Source organism: Meleagris gallopavo, chromosome 1, assembly GCF_905368555.1.
Source record: "Meleagris gallopavo chromosome 1, MGAL_WU_HG_1.1, whole genome shotgun sequence".
NCBI classification, from domain to species: domain Eukaryota; kingdom Metazoa; phylum Chordata; class Aves; order Galliformes; family Phasianidae; genus Meleagris; species Meleagris gallopavo.
Window position 1 is genome coordinate 55604866 of NC_139404.1, and position 20390 is coordinate 55625255.

Genomic DNA, 20390 nt, shown 5'->3' on the forward strand with positions numbered 1-20390 from the left:
AGTCTGCAAGCTGCTGTCTTCAGGCAGTGGCAGATTCTTTTAGTTGTGGTCAGCACATCCTCCCATCCCACATAACACCAGGCTGTTGCAGGTGCTCACTGCCAGCGCTGTTCAGTGTGGTTAGTGCTGTAATAAAGGAAGTGTGGATAAGAGAATGCAGAAGGACAACAGTGTATAACATGCTTGCAGGATGTGATCCTCGCTGCTAGGTACCTGATTGATGTGGTACTTTTTCTGCACAAATAATGGTAGGTATGATCGTGCACTACAGCTTCTTATTTGCTTACTTTTGCAGAATATCCAGAAGTATGGTAGGTAAGACATCCAGGGAGGCTGTTATCTCAAATAGTTCTTATTAAGCATAAATCATATTAATTGTCTAATGCTTAAGGCTTTCTTATGAAGCTGTTTTGTTCTATTTTGTCTCTGAGACCACTTCCTAACAACCAGAAAATGAACAAACTTTTCTGTGTTGTCTGGTTTTGATTTTGAGTCATTTGTTGGTGCCCTCAGGAGACATGTGGGAAAGAATCCCAAAGACAATATCGACCTTTGAAGTCTATTCATAAGATTTTAGCTGTGTGCTTCCAGGTGAGGCCTAATGGGTGGATATTCCACAGCACTTGCTTTTACCTGTGTGCAGATGAATGGAAAGACTGTGTTTTCTTCCTCTCTGTGGTATTTCCTTGCGTTGGTGAAAGTATCTGTTACCTCTCACAACTTCATCAGTTACAACTGAGTATTTCAGTAATCCTCTTGTTGCTTTTCTCCCCCATGCCCAGCTCTCAAAGCCATGCTCTAACCTGGATATTCTGCAGAGAGAAGCTCAAACACTTCAGTGAGGACTGCAGCAGAGAACATGCATGCTGAAATGGCGTTTCTGTAGAGAACAAAACAGATTGGCTAAGATTTAACTTGTATAATGTATATAGATAGTTAGGAATAGTTCAGCTTTAATATTAAATTCTCCTGGAAGTAACAACCTTTTCACCTGGGTTGTTACTCTGTGTGTTTGAAGGTCCAAGCTTAAAGCTGACAGACATGCTGCTTACTTTTTATGAGTGCTAGAACTGGCTGGAGCAACCGAGCTTCATGTGTGCTGCAGTACTGTAAAGCTGGCCTGTCATTGCTGTAGCACTACAGATGGGAACCTGGAATCTGAGCCTAAGTCTGAGAAGACAGCAGATTTCACAGACGGGGTCATGACCACACAAGTATTCCTGTGATGCAAGGATTGTTTGCTATGCAGAGCTGCTCTCATGTTGACCTTTTCCAGGCTCAGTGTAGTAGATATGTCAGCATCACTCCAGGTGTGAAGACATGCAGCTGGAGTGATGCACCTGTTGGTGGGCTCTTCAGGGGTGCTTCCCTGTCAGTTGAATATCTGGTCCGTAGCCACTTGCAAGAAACCTTTTGGTTTTACTGCTGTTCATTCTGTTCCTTGCAGCCAAGCTTATAAGCTGCATCTGAAATGTGTTCCGTATACACATCTGTTTGAGTCTTCAGGGACACCTATTTATACTCCTTGTGTTTTGTATTCAGATTTTCCCATCTATATTTTTTGTACACCAACCAGCAACTGCTATATTAGTGAGCCACAACAAAGTGAACATAATGACCAGAAGCTGCTAGTGTTTTGGATATTTCTATTAGCAGGACGTGCATATATTTACAACAGACTAGACACACATTTCACTTGTGTTGAGCCCTGTGTTGTAGACCTGTTTTTCCTGAGGTGGAAGATATTAATAGCACATTGAAATGTGACATTTCTAAGCTCCTTGGAAAATCAAGACTGTGGGTCAGAAGGTAAAGCAATTATTTGTGAATGTTACTGCAGGCATATTAGTTTCCCTTCTAGTACTAATTGATAGCTTGTGAGGTTTAGATTTCATTTCTAAAGGTATGTGTTTTGACCTAAGAATGTTAAAAAGTAATCTTTCAATCAATGCACTTTGTATGAGAGCTTCGGACTACCTAGAATGCCCAAATAGCATGTTTTCCCCTCCTTTGTGCAACTAATAGGTGGCACTCCAGGATTTAAAAACAACAACTAAAACCATCACTTACAAAAACCTCTGAAGTTTCATGACTGGCTGTTAAACCTGAGATAGTCCCATTGATTTCTGTGTAATGTTCATGCTACTGTTCCACAGAGCATGTCATAAATTTATATTTAATATGGATCTGCTGTTGCTGCAGATTCAAAGTACATGACTTGATGCTGTTTGCATTGCACCCGCACAGGCTAGACCACATAATATATGTTATGAAGTGTTAATCATAATAACTCCAAGTCATTGAATTCATGCGGTATTGCTGGGCTTAATACTGGTTTAAAAATATGCCAGGAGCTAACACACACTTATTTTTCCTTTATTTCAGCATGCTTGTTCTCTTGAACTGAAAGTAAAAAGGTGGTCCTACTAAGTGACAAGAAGAACAATGTTCTGATGTAAAGAAAAGGGCAGGTTAGATGGCTGTACAGTCATAAAGTGTGAGAGGACATAATGACCAAGTTGAGTTTTTCATTAGAGCAAGATGTACTCTTGGTTTCCTACTACCAGCATATATGTCGCTTCTGGGAGAAGGCCAAGTCTCTCTGGGAGGTGTGGATCTACAAATGGAGTTTGTGGGAACTGTTGCTGCTCGATCTCATGGTTTGAGTTGCTTTGCCCCATGTTGGCCACCTGCTGCAGAGTTGGGTGGGTGGCCAGAGCCATACAGGCACTGAGAGCCCAGGGACTGCTTCCCTGGAAGTTTCTAGTGGAGCACCCTTAGGTTAACCACAGTCTGCTCCCAGTCAAACCACTTCATGGGCTGATGAAGCCTCTGCTCAGAGCAGCACTAGAACTCTTGTATTCCATGTCCGGCTATATCAACTCATTCCCCATTTGCCTACTGCAGTGTAAGCAGGCCATGCTCTGCACATGCCTTGTGAGTTTTTCCAATACCTGGATTTTCTCTGTTTTCATTTCTGAACTAGACCTGGTTGCTAGGAAACTCTCCTCACTGACCCATGGTAGTCTCTTGAAGACATGTTTTAAATTAAATTTACTGGCACCTGAGCACAATTAAGCCTTTACTCTCTGGAGTTTAAATGCACATCTAGTACCAACAAAGATTATATGATTTTTGTATATTTTATTTGAATGAATTAGACTTTTTTTTTTTTTTTTTTTTTTTTTTGCCTTCTCTATGTTGAAATTCTTGCATCTCATTCCTCCCTATGTCTTTCCTCATTGCCCAATTATAAAAGTAAAATGCTTCCTTGCACACAAGCTACATTTCTGAATGCCTGGAAAATGCCGTTTCTATCTCAGCTTGCATTCTTAGCACTGAGAGACAACTCTGACTTATGAGACAAAAACAATAATCTGAAGCTGCATGGAGACTATTTGGAGGAAAAAAGCACAGAACTTAGTATACAGAAGCTGTAAAAATGGGCAGAATGGCTGTGTATATTGATTTTTAAAGTAGACTTAAAAATACTTCAGATCTAGTGTACCAGTTTATGTTGCAGCAAACGTAGAGGTCAAAAAAGAAGTTGTAGTGAATCAATGTAACAGTTACAAAAACTGAAGTACTGATATTGTCACAGTGTATGTGTACATACAAGTGTAGTTGTCTTATCACCTCAGTAATACCACTCTCAACCATCAGTTCTCTAAGAATAGAGCTCCATAACCATCTCCCCTTGGGTTTGAAATTTAGTCTGCAGTTTTCCTCAGCATGATGTGAGCACTCATAAAGAATTTTGTACTCAGAATAAGTTCTTTCACAGAAAATCTATCTTAAAACAAAGAACTTAATCCATGTGCACCAACCTGAATCTCCGCTCTCTGTTGAACTTCATGTTCATTCCCATGTTCTCTATTCTGTACCAAAATTCCTCCAACTGCTTCTCCTTCTTTTATTCCCAGACAGTCCTGTCACCCTTCCTTATTACTCAGCATGGAAAGGAATATTAAAGGCATTTTGTTTTGCATGAGACACCTTGCACTAGGGTCTGTTATCCTTCTTCTCTGTCCTTTTTTGAAGACAACTTTGGAGCAGTTTCTTTCTTAACCCATTCAACCAGAGGTTCTCACTGTTACTCTGTGTATGGCACACATACATAAGCATGATACTTTTTGAGTGCTCCACAACTCCATAAAATCAGTGATGATTCAATTTAAGAATCTCTAGTTTTCTCCGATTGTGTAGGTTTGCATGTGACAAAAAGAAGCTTCCCAAAAGTAAAATGAGACCCAACTGGCTTTTTAATCATGTGCAGCCTTTCTGCTCCTTCACCTCCCTTTTGAGTTATGTGTCTGTTAGAAAATACTCATCCATGCTGTAATCAGATACCACTTAACACTACCATTCCATGCATTAAGGCCAGGCTGTGGTGAAAGCAGAAATACAAAGCTGTGAGCATTTGTTAGGCTAATGATATATCTGTGTTCTGGAAACCAGATTCAGCCTTACAGCTGCCCAGTAAGCACATTAAGAAACCTTATTTATTGATACCCTTACGTATTAGCAGAAGAGTGAACAGCATTACAATAAATTCAACATTGATTAATGAGTCCTCCTAGTAGGTCTTGCTGTGTTTCATAAATTTAATAATTTTTCTACTCTATTTGTAGGTGTTCTCTTAACTCACTCAAAATGTGGCTAATGCTGAACTTTATTCTTTGATTTCAGTTGATTTGAACTGTAAGCTTTGAAAGTGCAACCCTTTATGCATTGGCTTTACTTTAAACCAACAAGAAGTTTATTGAGATTCTAATATATTAACTCTGGCCTTCATAGTAAAGGAGAGTTCAGAAGGAAACTAAATATATTGCCCTTTTGTGGCATTTTCATCCAGATCTCTTCAAACTCTGTTTTGCATAGTGGAGTACCTCTTGCTATTAGTTTGGAGTAGTTCAAGGTTGTGATCACTATTAAATGTAAATGATGATACAGAAAAGAATTATTATGTATGAGATTTAATTTTATAGGAATTTAAAATTGCCTCATCTGCAATGTAGATGCTTGGTGGCTAGATGGTATCTACAGGGCTTCTTCATAGCACACATTCTTTTGATTATTAACGTCTTTAGAAGAAGGCAGAAAGAATTGCTTCCCAAAGCATCAAATAAATTCCTTCCTGAAGAGAGGTGGATACCAGAGGGAGCCGTGTGAAGGATGAAGGTGACTGTGCAAGTTCTTTCGTTTAGGTAGAACAAAAAGTTCTTTTTGAAGCTAACAGAATATTTGCCTGTATAAATGCTTAACATTCAGAAAGACTGGAACAAAAAAGTGTGCATTATGAATAATGAAGTAAAAATATTCAGAGATGGAAAAGTGCAGTGAAATAAATCTGTCCAGTTATTCCTACTACCTGACAAACTACAAAGACAATAGGGGCTACCAGAGTGGGATGATGTTTGCATCTTCACGATAAAAGAGTTCTGTTCAGTACTGGATCTGTATGTTGTTATCATGAAACAAATAGAAAAAATAAAAAAGAATAGAAACTTCTTCAAGTTTGCCATAAAAATGTATTGTGTGAGGGATCGCTGCCCTGCAAAGTTTCAGTTCATAGACTCAGAATATCGCGACTTGGAAGGGACACCCAAGGACTGAGTCCAACTCCTACAGTTACGAAACACAAATTTCTGTAAACTTCCATGACCCAAAGCACTTAAATAGTGCTTATTTAATTTGACATATTGTTTCAGCAATGTCATCTTCCCCTGAAAGACTTAAAATCTTTTGTATAGCAGTTAGGTGACAATATTCTGAATCTCTATTTGGAAGAAAATGATTATTTCTGAATATTAGCTTTGTATGTCTACATTTGTGCAATGTCAACTGAAGCTTTTCTCAGATGAGAGAACTAAGTTGTGTGTATGCTGCCTCTGCTGCATACAGTGTTTTGGAGCATCATTTTCTCATTAGAGTTCCCTGGGATATGGACAGTTTCCAAACTGTAGTAGTTTCCAGCAGTTACATAGTTTGTATAGCATCATATTTCTAGCTATCACAGAGGTATTTCTTCTACAACAATTGCATTGGTGTAGCATAACACAATGTGGTGTGTTTCTGATGGACTAGCGGTTGCATACAGTGTCAATTAAGACAGATATGGATACTGACTTGGTAAAGCTGTTCCAAATGCTGTTTTTTAGAAAAGTATCTGGACCCTGTGAAGGGAAGGGGAAAGAGTGGGGAAGACTGAAAGGCCAAATGTATGGGAACCCCAAATAAATACAACATAAAATGTAAAAGCATTCCAATTACTTTACAGATTGTGAACGTGTCACGGTTAGATGGTGTTGATAACCCCGTGGAGCTGATCTATTTTGTGGAGGATCAAGATGGAGAGAGGTTCAGTGCTTTGAAGTGCTCAGACCTGATGAACCGAGTAGACATCCAGCGCGCTGCAATCATTCTCGGATACCGCATTGAAGGCACTGTTGCACAGCGTAAGCCCTATCCAATCTACACCAGTGCCAGCAGAGAGAAACAGGAAGGGTGACATTATGCAGTTGTGTAAAGAGCACAAAGAATTGTTTTTTTTTCTTATTGGGAAGAAACTAAACTATTTTTATCTCAGAAAATAGTAATTTTATATATGGACATGTCATGACGTAAAAGAGCTATCGAATGCATAAGATATAAGAATTATAATATATTCCTTCAATCTTGAAATTTATTATCAGAATGGCTACTGTTAAAAATGATAAAGATGAAGTCGCATAGAAATACTGTTTTTTAACTTTAAAACATTGTTTTAAAAGCGTGTGTCAATTTGACTGGAAATGTATTACTGCTGTGGGTTTTAGCCCTACATAGAACTGCTGTGCAAAATAGAATGAACTGAAGTTTTGTTGGTTCTTCCAGTTTACTTTTTCCATACAATACTGATTTAATTACGCTTTACAGTGAGATTATGTTTTTTTCTCTTGGAGGGTAAAAGATGTCACACACCAATACTGAAACAGAGAAAGGAAAAAACAATAAAAAATATGGAGCTATACACATTGGGGAGGAGGATTTTAGTGATTTCAAATTGACTGTGATTATTGATGGGGAAGGTAACAAAATGTGTATAATGAAAGAGAAGAGGTTGCTGGTAATACTACCTAAAGCAGGATACAAACAATTAAGTGAAAAGCCCTTCTACCATTAGTGACAGGGCATTTTTCTGGATGCGTTTCACTTTGTCATCTCAGTCTGGAGTTATGGAGTGGTATGGTAGAAGTGTATTTTCATGAGTAATGTAAGCACAAGTATTTGGGAGGGAGACCAGAATTATTGATTGCTGCCCCATGCTTCCTGAGCATGACATATGTTAACTGATAAGTGTAAGACATTTCCTGTGATGTGCGGCTGCTTTCTGATAAATTCCTGATCTAGCATTTATGAGAACATAAAAATACATAACCTTGATGTGTCCTCAGTTAAAAATATATAACCACATAAAACTACTCTCTTCCTTTTAACTTCACAGCTGTGGAAAAGCTGAAGGAGTCCTCCTCAGAGGCACAGAACAGCAACCTATGGATTATTGTTGGAGTGGCAGTCCCAGTTGCTGTGGTGCTCCTGATCGTTATTATTTTATATTGGAAACTTTGTCGAACAGACAAGCTGGAGTTTCAGCCAGACACAATAAGCAACATTCAGCAGCGACAGAAGGTAAAAGGGGAAGCTGTGCTGGGAGGAGGTCGTTGAGTATTCTGAGCATAAATGAATGTGGGTGTCTAGGGAACACCTATTATCCTTAAATAACATTTGGAAACAGTTTCAGAACCTTCTGGTTAAAAAGAAAAGAAGAAGAAAAGTTAAGTGATACTTAAAGTCAAGAATTCCATAAGGCTTTATCTGTTCTCTTAGCTGTGTGGTACTGTGCTAGATAAATACATTCTTCTGAAATGCAGGCACTGAGGCTGAAAGGAACCTTTTTTATCACTTCGTTTTAAGGCTCCAGCTAGAACTGAGTAAGAGGAAATGTATTGAGTGTTGAAGCACTGACCTTGTTTTCTGCAGAAGGCTGAATTTTTCTTTGGAGAGAATCCACTAAACTAATTTGACAACTGAACCTTACCATCCATTATAGCTCACACTGGAGCTAGCATTTGCTAGAGATCATCTTTTCTGCTACCCATTCTGCTCAGGCTCTTGTGTTGCTGTTATGAGTTCCTGTCACTAGGACTTCAGTTACTAAATCTGAATGAGATCCAGTAACTTTCTGGGTGGAGACCATATTGACTGAAGTGATGGAGAACTAGGTTAGGATGGTGAGAAATTCAGTCTGTCCCTTTTGTGCCCAAAACTAAATGATGAAATAAAGGAACCGTGCTTATTACTGACTATGTTATCAGTGACATTAGTAAAGGCAAAATAATCTGCCTGTGTTGACCCTATGGTACTGTAGTCATGTTCTTGTAACCGTCACTTCATGTTCAGTCATACAGTTTTCCCTGTAACAAGTCTTGTCTGTACACCATGCTCTCTTTCAAGATAATTAACGATGGGAAAGATGAGAGAAGCAGAAAGCAGTTGCACTTACAAAGCAGTCAGAAAAAATCAATAGCAACTTCCACTTGAAGATTGAGCGTCATCATCAAGGTCAGCAGCAAGCAGCGCCCTTCAATGAACTTCTCCCCCTGTTAGTGTTTCCCCTATGATACTTAACACAGCCTTTGATTGAAGAAGTTCCTGTAGTAGTATAAGCTAATTTGGGAAGGGTTACACAAAAAAAGTGGGAAGGGGTAACATTACCCTTGGCACACTACTTCATGACATAAATTTTCATTACCTCTCTGCTGTCTCAAGCTTTGTGTATGAAAACTGTTGTGCTGATGATAAGGCCAGAAACATTCCATCATCCCATTGTTTTGGAAATCTGCTCAGCTTTTTGTCACCAGTGCATCCACAGTATTCTTGGTTTGAATCATTCATGAGTCAGAAGCCTTGAATTTGTTTTTATGCAAGTCTTGTTTCTGTTCGCCTAGGGAGCCTGTCACTTTGCCTTCTTCAGAGAAGTCACTGCAAGCAAACTAGAAAGAACCAATAAGGACATCTCATCCAGTCCTTCCTGTGCCATCTTGTGTAGATGGCTCATAATTAAATATTAAATGAAGTAAAGCAGTAAAAAGTATCTTAAATTTTTATCAGTGCATTAAAAAACCAGCAGAATCTACTTCAAAAAAAACTTTTTTCTACTTTGCTCAGAATCTAGAAGTAAATAAATAATCTGGCTTCGATGGTAGCAGGCTGTCGTTGGGCCATCTTCATGTCCTCAAGCCACGGGTTGGAATTCCAGGCCAGAATAGTGCTTATTTAGAAAGCAAGGCTTACCTCAAGATCGTCCCAACAGCATACAAACAATGAGACACATTTGATCTACCCCCCTTTCTTTAAATTGTTTGTGATTTTTAATTATTTTATTGCAGTAAATGCAAAGAAATGATCAAAGTGATCAGGAATTTAGGATTTAGGAAATAAACTCAATTGAAAAACAGAATTGCCACCCATCTCAGTCCCTTACTATCCTTACAATTTTTTGGATTTGCCTTTTAGAATCATAGAATCATAGAATCAGCAAGGTTGGAAAAGACCTAAAAGATCATCCAGTCCAACCGTTCACCTATTAGCAATAGCTCCCACTAAACCATGTCCCTCAACACAACATCCAGTCTTTCCTTGAACACCCCCAGGGTCGGCGACTCCACCACCTCTCTGGGCAGTCCATTCCAGTGCCTGACCACCCTTTCTGAAAAGTAATACTTCCTAATGTCCAGCTTGAATCTCCCCTGCCGTAGCTTGAAAGATCCTCCTTATGACCTTTCTTGTAAATGGGAGTCACATTGGCAAGCCTCCAGTCTTCTGGGACCTCACCAGTCAACAAGGAGCACTGATAGATGATGGAAAGCGGCTCGGCTATCACCTCCACCAGTTCCCTCAGCACTCTCGGGTGGATCTCATCTGGCCCCATAGACTTGTGGCAGTCCAGTTGGAGTAGTAGGTCTCTGACTGTTTCTTCCAGAATCACAGGGGGGTTAGTGTGCTCCCCAGCTGAGATTACCAGGTCAGAGAGAGGAGTATCCTGAGGATAACTGGTCTGACTTTTAAAGACAGACGTAAAGAAGGCATTCAGAACCTCCACCTTTTCCTTATCCTCAGTGGTCACATTCCCAGCCTCATCCAGCAAAGAGTGGATATTCTCCTTTGTCCTCCTCTTACTGTTAATGTATTTATAAAAGAGTTTCTTATTCCTTTTCACCCCAGCGGCCAGGTTAAATTCAAGCTGGGCTTTTGCCTTTCTGATTTCACCTCTACACATCCTAACGACTTCCTTGTATTCATTCTGAGTTGCCTGTCCCTCTTTCCACAGGCGGTAGATTCTCTTTGTCTCCTGGAGCCTCAAGAATAGCTCCCTATTCATCCACGTCGGTCTTCTTCCCCGCCGGCTCATTTTGCAGCTCAGGGGGACTGCCTGCTCCTGCACCCTTAAGACTTCCTTCTTGAAGAGGGAAGTCTTTTGTATTAAAGAACACTGAAGGCCCTCACTGCCTCTGTAAATGGAAAGATATTTTGGTTAAAAATATAGTGGTATGACCACTATTACAAGTCAATTCTAAATTGCATATTCTCACAGTTTATCTTCTGAGAAGCAGACAAGTACAATTATTTATTGCTCATAACACCCAAAATGCCTTTTGGTTTTGCCCCTGGGAGTATGACTGCCTGGGTACAGTGCAGTTGCAGTAAAGATCACAAGGTAGTCTTGTTATGTCCTTGTAAGGGTATCATCAGCAAAAGACAAGGAGCCAGTTTGAGCTCTAACAAGGCCAAGGTGGATTGCTGACAGAACCAATGCAAGGTGCAATAACGGAGGGATGTTTTACTTCTGAATGTTCTCAGAAGCCTGCAACTTAGGTAAACAGAAACAAACACATAGGAAGGAAAACTTTTGTTGGAATTAATCCTAGGAAAATCAGTTTAAAAAAATAACATAATGAACGATGGACCTTGGAGAGACTGATAGATTTTCTAGTCCATCCATCTGCCCCAGAGTACAATCAACAATACCTGAAAAATACTTTTTTTGTCTGGATACAAGGTGGGAAGAGGTAGTTACATCAAAGTTATCTGGGACATTTTTTAAAGCAGGTGTTAGGGAAACAGGTCAGAGCAGTGAATTTCTAAGCAAGATTCATAGGTCTGTGCAAGGGTAATTATTTTGAAGAGGTGGAACTGAGATATTTAAAGGGCACATGAAGTATTCATGACTTGTTCTGTAAGCTGGAGCATCCTACAGGAGGTTCACCTTGATGTGATCTAAGCTGTTGCACTGGATAAAGATGTCTTTGCCTTTGGAATAAAAAGCTGCATAAGAAGCGTTTTTAAATTATCAGATTCTCTTGCCATTGCCTGTAACCACCACCATGTCATTACAACATGAACTTTTTTTGCTGCTAAGAAGCTGTGCAGTGTCTTTGAGGGAAACTGAATTTTTGAAATGATTAATTTTTCTTCTTTGCTAGAAAATAGATGAATGTACTTAATTCCCAAACCATCATCCTGCTCAGTACCGGACTCTTGCAATTTTTTGCAAAAGTACCATCAATACTTTTCCCTATATATTTATAATGCAAACAGAGATAGCAATCTTCTTTCTTTTCCTATAGACATAAAAAAATATACATGTATATGGTACCTGATTCTCTAGGAATCTCACTTCTTTTGCTGTGTGCTTTTAAAGAAAAAAGTCAGATCCCTTGCTAGGACTTTTCAGAGGTAGTTTCAGCTTTTGACAGTTATTCAGGGAAACGTTCCCTGTTCTAATGGCAGGAATCTTACTCATCTATAGATAAACTCACTGTTTATTTAGAAGGGTTGGAATGTTCTCCTTCTAATTGAAGGTGTCTCTGTCCATGGCAAGGGCGTGGAACCAGATGATCTGGAAGATCCTTTCTGACCCATGCTGTTCTCTGAATCTATGAAATACTGGGCCTGCTGAAGTCATGGACTTTGCAGTGCTAACTTGGACCAAGTGAGTTGCTCAGTTCCTGATTTTTCCAAGGGCACATACTAAAATCCTGGAGGAAAAATTCTTTATCCAGCTGGGAGTTGCTTCTCTTTGGGCCCTCTGTGTGTCTCCATGGTTCTTATGAGTCAGTGTCGAAATGTGTGTTGACGTGTGGGAGAGGTGGGGTGAGTTGGCCCTCAGAAAGCCAAGGTCAACACATATGGTACCCCACCTTCTCCATGATCAGTATCACAGTGTGAGAGCTGGAGGGCTATCAGTTTGCAAACCTCAGCTAATGTGTAGTAACCTGGAGACCATTACCAGCCCTGGCCCGTCTGCTGTCACTGGAGCTGTTGTGGCAGCTAGTCAGGCATCCCCATGCTGCTCAACATTACCAGTAACGAATTGTGCATTCCACAGGATGCCAGACAGGCTTGTTTGGATTTTTATTTTACTTCAAGCAGGAATATCTGATACCTGAAGCTCATGTATCAGGTGTAACTTTACACGTCTGAATTGAGAGTTTCGCTTATTATTGTATATTCAGTAGACTACCTCTTGGATGTTCCCCGGATCAAAGAGGCCAGCCCTGCTGGAGGCTAAATACTAGGCTCCTGTTCCTGATACAAAGAATTCTTGTGATGTTTTGACATCCTATGATGCTTTTGTTCATCTGTAAAATGTAGAGGCAATAGCTCTGCGTTTCAGAATAACTCCAGTCAAAAGAGATCCATGTAAAGAAAGGCAGCTGACATCAGTCTTATAAAAACTACCTGAAAACTGACATGAATTTCTGCAAGAGATTAGTGTCTGTGCCAACTGTTTGCATAACAAATACCTTTCATTTCTAATAGCAGCCTTAACTAACTATTGAAAATGTCTTTTTGGATCTGGCGTACAGGTTTTCTTGAGTTCGAATCAACAGCTGGATTCTGACAAGGAACACAATATTCAACATCTTAATTACTTCTCAACAGTGCATTTCTCTGATGGCAATTCCTCTGCAAGAGCTTTGTTGTGGGAACTCTTCTTCTCTGCTGAGGATTACCTATTGACAAGTTGTAGATGTAAATACTTGGATACACTTGGATTCTGCTCATACCAGTATATGTAAAAACTCAAATGTATCTGCTTTTGTACAGACATTTGAGTGGCCATATAAAGGTCTGACTGAAAGGCCAGCTCATCAAGATGCCAAAAGCAGAAATCTTTAGAAAGAGATATCCGGATAGGGAAGGTACATGTAGAATCATTGAATATCTTGAGTTGGGAGGAACAAGAATCAAATACAATTCCTGACACCACACAGGACCACCCAAAAATCAGAGCGTGAGATAATTGGCGTGGCAGAGTAGCTCTTTAGCCTTCAGTTATGTGAGGCTCAGGGTCTTTTTCATTCTAGAATTGGTGGTATTTAACCACACTCAATGGATTTATCTTCTCCGAACTTTTCCAGTTCTTCTGAACTAATCTGAGCTACTGACAAGTGTTTGTACAGTTTATTATGTGAAAGAATCATGTCATCTTCTTTTGTGTTGCATTTATCCTGCTACCTCCATGTTTTCTGTGATGCCCCTAGTCCTTGTATTGGTAGCAACAGTGAAGAACTGCTTCCTGGACTCCTGCTTGATGCCAGTCTTGACTTCCAGATCTCATCAAATTCCCGTCTCCATCCTCTTCTTTCCAGATCAAGGGGTGCGACTTCTCCTAGCTTTTCTATTGAGCTAGACTTTGAACCATTTATTTGAACTAGACTTTGAAAAAGATTTGTCTTCTAATTCTTATCAGTCTTTCTGAGAAAGGGAAGCTAAAACTGCATATGATTTTCAAATAGTCGGTGGCCCATACAGTGGTATTTATATTGTGGCTACTTTTGAAAAGGAATTTTTAAAAAATTATTTTCAAAATACATTTTAACATTATAACATTATATACATTATAATTTTATATAATCATATAATAAACCACTGAGATTAGATTACCACTGTGGAAGTAAATTCTGCCTTTCCTACTGCAAGATAATAGTTTACCTTAGAGTTAAGCTATTTTTAGAGCAAGGATATGTGCCTATAGCAAATCATTGTTATTGAAGGTGTTAACGTCAATACTCACTTGTTGCAGAACAGCAAGACATTTCACTAAAATGCTTTGCAATCCACATTGTGATTGTAGCAATGTGACAGGCCAATGGAAGGCTTTTATAGCCAGAGCTGGCAGGCTAGGCGATTTGTTCGTATGCTTTATCTTCTCAAATTACAGGTGCCTGCATGAAATGGCATCATTTGAAAGGATTCTGGAGCCTGCAGTGAGCAACAGATCTACCCTAGTTTTCGGATAGTCATGGATAATGGGGCACAACAAGGGAGGAGGAGAAAATGTAGCTTCATTTCAGCACACAGATTAATCCTGCAGTTTGTATTGCTTTGCTTTCATTCTGTCTGCATTAAACCCTGTTTAGATGTATAAATGTCTCTGAGTTACAAGACCATAGGATGATCTTTGTTGACTAAGCACAAAAAATACCAGCACAAAGTCAAATTAAAATTGCTGATTTTTATTCTGTCCTAAAGTGTGTTAGCACTTTTTTAATATTTATGGAGAGGAAGTGTTTTTGAGCTATACTGTGTATGTACTCTGTCCAGACAGTGAGAGCCATGATATGAACTTATTTTGTTGCCTTACATGTTGGCAAAAAAAGTTTCCTTGATTGATAGCTATCTTCGACAAGCTGTGCTAGCAGTTAGAGATTACGGTTTGTCAGACTTGCTTCTGTGGCCTTTGGATAGTGACTTTTTGACACTGCATATGAAAGAGACTGGAGGAACTCAGGCACAGCAGTGGCCTCTCTATTTTATAAAGCTGATAATCGTTTTCTAACTTACTCCTGACATTTTTGTCTAACTGGTGTGCAAAGGAGACTCACAAAGCTTGATTCAGACAGTGTCTGCCCTGCGGCATTTCTGTCTTAGAAGGAAAGCTAAAACCGTGTATGATTCAGACACAAAACTCTGCTATTACAGCAGTTATCTCAGCAGCCTATGGGCATAGATGTACTCAGAGTTAGGGGCTTTGAACAACATGATCCCTTATGCGTTTTGTGAAATTTACTGAGCTGCCACAGCAACATTAATGTGACAAGAGAAAATACACAAGGGAGAAGAATGAGAATGATGAAAATCCATGGAAAGCATCTGTCTTAAGAAAATATTTCAGAACAGGTGTCTTAAGAATTTCAGAATTTTTGGAAGTTTAGGGCTTTCTTTATTCATTTGTTTTTAATCCTATTCCAGGGGCAGAATTCCTGAGGTGATGCCCTCAGAATGCAGAGAAGCGTTTGGTGCTGTGAATCTGACTGTAGAGAAAGTTTGTGATGTTTAGTAGCTTTAAATGACCCTACCTCAGACTGCTTACTTACATCTTCAGCCCATGCTAGTGTTAAGAACGCTGATTCTCACTGACTTGCTGCATTTATATTAGTAGACTTAAAAACTTTTCCTGTAATTCCTTCATCCTGTCATTTTTGTAATGTTCCATGTTCTAGCACTTTGGTAAGGTCATAAGTCAGCAGGACTCCAGGGATTCCAGTCCTGTTCATGGATTATATGCCAACATTAAAATATTATTTTTTAAATCATGCTTAGTTCCTTTGTTTCCTTAGTATTTTAATAGCTTCTGCTCAGTGCTTCTATCTCTGTGAGGAACAAGGGAATCTTGTAAAATAAAGTCAGTAGGAAATTGTATTGGTGTATTATTCTTCATTTTATGTCCCAATTAAAATGCTGCTTCTACTCCTAAAGAGAGAAGACTCACATCGTTTTAATTAGAGGAACCACAAGAAGAATGCTGAGTAAAATGTATTTTGTCTCTGCTGCTTTCAGCTGAATCTGTTCACTGACCTGTATGTGCAGTCTTTGCTTTTTTGAGAAAACACATTGTTGACATTTGCGGTATGCATCTGCATCTGGGGAAGCAGCATGTTGGCAGCCATGTAATACTTCTGTTTTGAACAGCACTGAAGCTAATAGCTGTTTTCATGGGATAAGTCTTGACCAAAGCACGCTTGCTTTGTTTATAGGCTTCTACAGAAATTATTTGATTGTTCTAGAGCTTCAGTATATATATAAATATATATATATATATATATTTCTGTCAGTATCTATCATCAAAATTAAAACACTGTCTTGATACCCATTTGAAATCATCTTTCCCTTGGATTTCAGCAGGCACTGCATTCTTGTTGTTATATAAACCTTAATAATGTATTAGCTCAGGCATGCTCATTTTAGTGCTAAGCTTTAGAGTGGCTTATCTTTTTCCTTTTCACAAATGTATAAAAATAGAGCAAATGAAAACCTTCTGTAACAACTTATATTTAAAGCAAGAAATATTTGCAAGCACTGGTTTTGTGCAGACTTAAAAAAGGCACCTGACGCTGATAAAAAAAAAAGGTTCAGTTTCAGCACCTGAGCAGATAGGTGGACCAGCATAAGTCATCTTTCTTACAAAGAGACTGTATTCCTCCTATGGTGGTGGTGGTGAAGTTAGGAGTAGTAGATGACTGATCCACAAATGGTATTCTGAGTCCCTGTGGTAGGATGAGCAGCGATCATCCCATCTATTATACTGTGTAACTTAATATAAAGGAAAAGAAGAAAAACACAGCAGGTGGTATGCAGCACCGAATAAGAAAGGGTAAGAAACCTTACTTTTTTCTTGTTACTTCGTTACTTGTTGCTCACTTGGAGCAACACTGTTTGTTCATTGTAGTTGGTATCCTTGACCATCCAGTCCTGTAGAAAGCAGAGTTGCCACTGAAAATGTCATAATTTGTTATTATCGTTTGTCCATTAACTGTACTGTTGCCATGGGCTAATGTAGACCAGGAAGTATGGACTTATTTTTCAAGTAAGTATAGTGGGTTTCTCTGGCAATTGTTTCCTCATTAGGAATTGATATTTTTATTTCTCAAGTAATTGTTATTTTTATTTTTATTTTTAAGAACTATCTACTTACAAGGTATCATGTTTATTATATAAATGTTTTTTCATGTTGTGTTTTGTAACTCATGTTATTCATGCAGTATACACATGTTGATACGATCTCATGATCTTACTTTGTTTGGAGCTGGTTTGCCAAGTTAAGAGTTTGGGTTTTTAGAAGGAAGTATCTGGAAATATTATTTAACTCTACAGAACTTTGCAAGATTCTGAATCACTCAAGCAGAAGTTTTTCATTCCAGTATTTATTTCATACTGATTTTTTATTTTTTATTTTTTAAGGAAAAAAAGCGTGTTCTTTTGAATAACAAGATTAATAAAAATTAATGTTTTGTCCAAATTTTAAGAACAGTTTTGGAAAAGCTCTTGTTTACATTCTCACGATTTGAGGGCACAAGGTAGAGAATTAAGAGATAGGACCAGGAGGTCGTTTTGTGTGAAGATGTTTTTGCTGATTCGATTTGTAGGGAGCTGTCCGTTTCTGACTAAGCTATAAACCTTTGGGGAAAGTGGGATCAACGGAGACTTGTCAGTTGTTTTCCAGGTACATTTTTGTAAGATTGCACCTGTTCTGTGCTTATAATCTCTTTAAAACTGTCTTAAAAGCTAAGAGGGGTTTTCTCTGTTGCTGTATATGGAGGTTGTTACAAGCCAGGGGAGGAGGAGCTCAGGCTGTAAATAGGAGCTGGCTGCTGGCGGGCAGTGCTAGAGAGAGGCAAAAAAGTGTGATGAGGAGATTGATTCAGCCTGGCAAGGAAGAGAGTAGTCAGATGGGGAGTTAACCTGGCTGCAGCTTCAGGGAAGTAAAGTCTCAGATTATGTGGTGTTCCGTGGTGTCTGGGGAGATCTCTGCTCAAGGCTCAGGATAGAACTGGTGATACCTGAGACTTGCGAGTCCTTTGTTGCAAGCAACAGGGTGTGGATCCAATAGAGTTCCATGCAGTCGATTGGCAGACTGTCAGCCACACTAGCTGTACCTTTCATAAAAGAATGCGTCCTTTCTTTTCTTGCATCCACTGCTTCATGCACTATATTTTCCAACTTTTGCATAAAATGAGTGTCTGAGCTGTGGAAATAATGCTGTTTGATCCTGCCCAACTTTTTCTAATAGCAGAAGGCCCAATCTATGCTATGGATTCAGCAAGGTGGGAGAGAGCAAGAGGGATCCTATAGATTAAATGAATTTAGGATATTTGCATCAAATCTCTGTTGCAGTGCCTACATGAGAGGATTCAAGTGTAATTGACTGTTCAGACAGTCTTGCCTGTGCCAATTCTTAAAGTGTGAGTGCTTCCCTTTGCAGTACTAATAGTGTTTTAATGCGACTTCTATAAGATCTGTCTTCAGATAAACATATGTGCATACATATGCTGTGATGGATATACGCTTATACATATATTGGATTCCATAACTGTGCTTAAACAAAAGGGTATGTTAGACTGGAATGAGACTGTTCAATCAAAGTTAAAATATTAAAATATGTCTATTTTTACATGTTGCATTACTCCCCAAGGGTATGCAAACCTAATACAACTCCATAGTTAGACCTAAAGGTTTAACTAAGATATGCTGAAATGCATACTTCAGAGGCAGCAGTCTTACTAAAACCATACTAGTATGCCCAGTATTATGAGAATGTTTGTCCTTTTAGTCATGCCTGGCCAGCTCACCCATCACACTGTCATAAAAGCATTGGTAACTTTGCCTATCAGTTCAAGGGTGCTTGAGAAAAGGTAGAACACTGAGGGTTTTTTTTGTGCAAGAATTGTGCCCAGTATATGGTGAAGTCTCTCATCATCTTTGAAGTAAAGGGGCAGGAACGTAGTGATAGTTGGGGGTCAGTAGTAGGGCTGTATGAGTGCAAGGGTGCAGTATAAAAGGACTAGAAGAAGGGAACCACTGAAATGCTAGGGATGATGTCCTACACAAGAATATCTCTGAAGAGAGAATAAAAGTAGTGTCTTAAACACATCAGAGATGGAGGTGTGGTAACTAAGAGGAAGTTTCAATAACCAAAGTGCTTGGAGCTAACATAATTCTTATGGTGATAATGAAAAGTTCCACCTCAGTATAATTTTGAGTATAAGACATGGAGTTTTGTGATCTCACAAAAAGGAAAAATGGAATTTCATAATGAGTTCTGGAATGTTTAGTGAGCAAGATCCTGAATGCAATTTTTAAACTCTGAGGGAGAGTAAGATTCCAGTATGATTCACTAGGTGACCATGACTCAACAGTACAAGAGCCAATCACACCCTCACGTGGTCTACCTCTACAGTGCCTTTTTTGAATCAGTGCTTGCCATGATTTACCTAAGTTCAATAACTTTCTGTCACCCATAATGCTCAATTGAAGTAACTGCTGTAAACTCAAGAAAAAATGCAATACAATGGAAGACATTCAGATCTGCTCAAGTAATAAGCTTACACATTTGGTCAGAAATGAACTCTAAAACCTCAGGTATTTCTTAGATTTTTCAGGAGAGCTTTTATTGCCATCTACTGGTCTAAATAAGCATTTTGCTTTTCTACGACCACCTCTGAACCATTTGGAAAATGTTTGCTTACTGAGAAAATATTTTGAAGAGATTGTTTCAGTATATTCCGTAGGCAAGCTTATCTTTGGCATGGTATCAGACAAGCCTGTAGTTAGCTATGTTGGCATGCCAAACTTTATGAAAGGGGGTTCATTTAAACATCTGGAAGCTGATGCACCCATAAAATGCACTACAACACATACTTTGCTTTGCAAGAAATCAGCTCCAAGAACACATGAGTTTTTGTGCATATGCTGTGCAGTGAGCACGTGTGCACACACTTTGAAAACTGAAGTTGTCAAGATTTCTTTCCCCTTTCAACTCCCAAACTACTTAAAAATTGAATGGGACTCAAAGAAAAGCTTTGTCTTAATTAGTTTTTCATAATTTCTGATTATTCCAAAGCTCTCAAAAAATTTGTAGGAAAGCTTGAAACGTGTAGGCTTGATTTAATTAAGTCTGAACCAAACCATTGACAAGGTGAGATTAGCTGTTTTGAAAATAGTTATGAAAGGGGTTAGCCTGACTCACTGTCTTCTTAAGGAAGACACTGAATCTGTTGCCTCCTGATAAGATATCTGGGATGAATGTCTCATTTCTCTAAACTGGAAAGTCTTTTATATGTTTTTCCTCCTACTCAGTATTAAGTTCCTAAAAACTAGATTTGGAATACTTTTCTGGAGGCATCCATGACATTTTCTGGAGTCATTGCCAGGCTGCCACGAAACTCAGATCTAGAATATGTTTCTCTTTTCTCAGATGAGCTAGCTGTTTGTATGAGCACTCACAGACATCCTGCAGATTTGGGGTGCTCAAATTGTGGAGGATCAGCAGTGATGTATTGTTC

The 20390-nt window shown here is 39.0% G+C and overlaps 1 protein-coding gene across 4 annotated transcripts in view; it reads left to right on the forward strand.

Annotated features, from left to right (window-relative positions):
- KIAA1549 (KIAA1549 ortholog) overlaps positions 1-20390 on the forward strand; it is a 139152-nt gene that overhangs the window by 90216 nt on the left and 28546 nt on the right. For all 4 annotated transcript variants that reach the window (XM_085228420.1, XM_085228429.1, XM_085228414.1 and 1 more), the window contains 2 exons: positions 6281-6458; positions 7487-7671. In XM_085228420.1, the coding sequence (XP_085084546.1) occupies positions 6281-6458; positions 7487-7671 (363 nt within the window). The remainder of the gene's footprint in view (positions 1-6280; positions 6459-7486; positions 7672-20390) is intronic.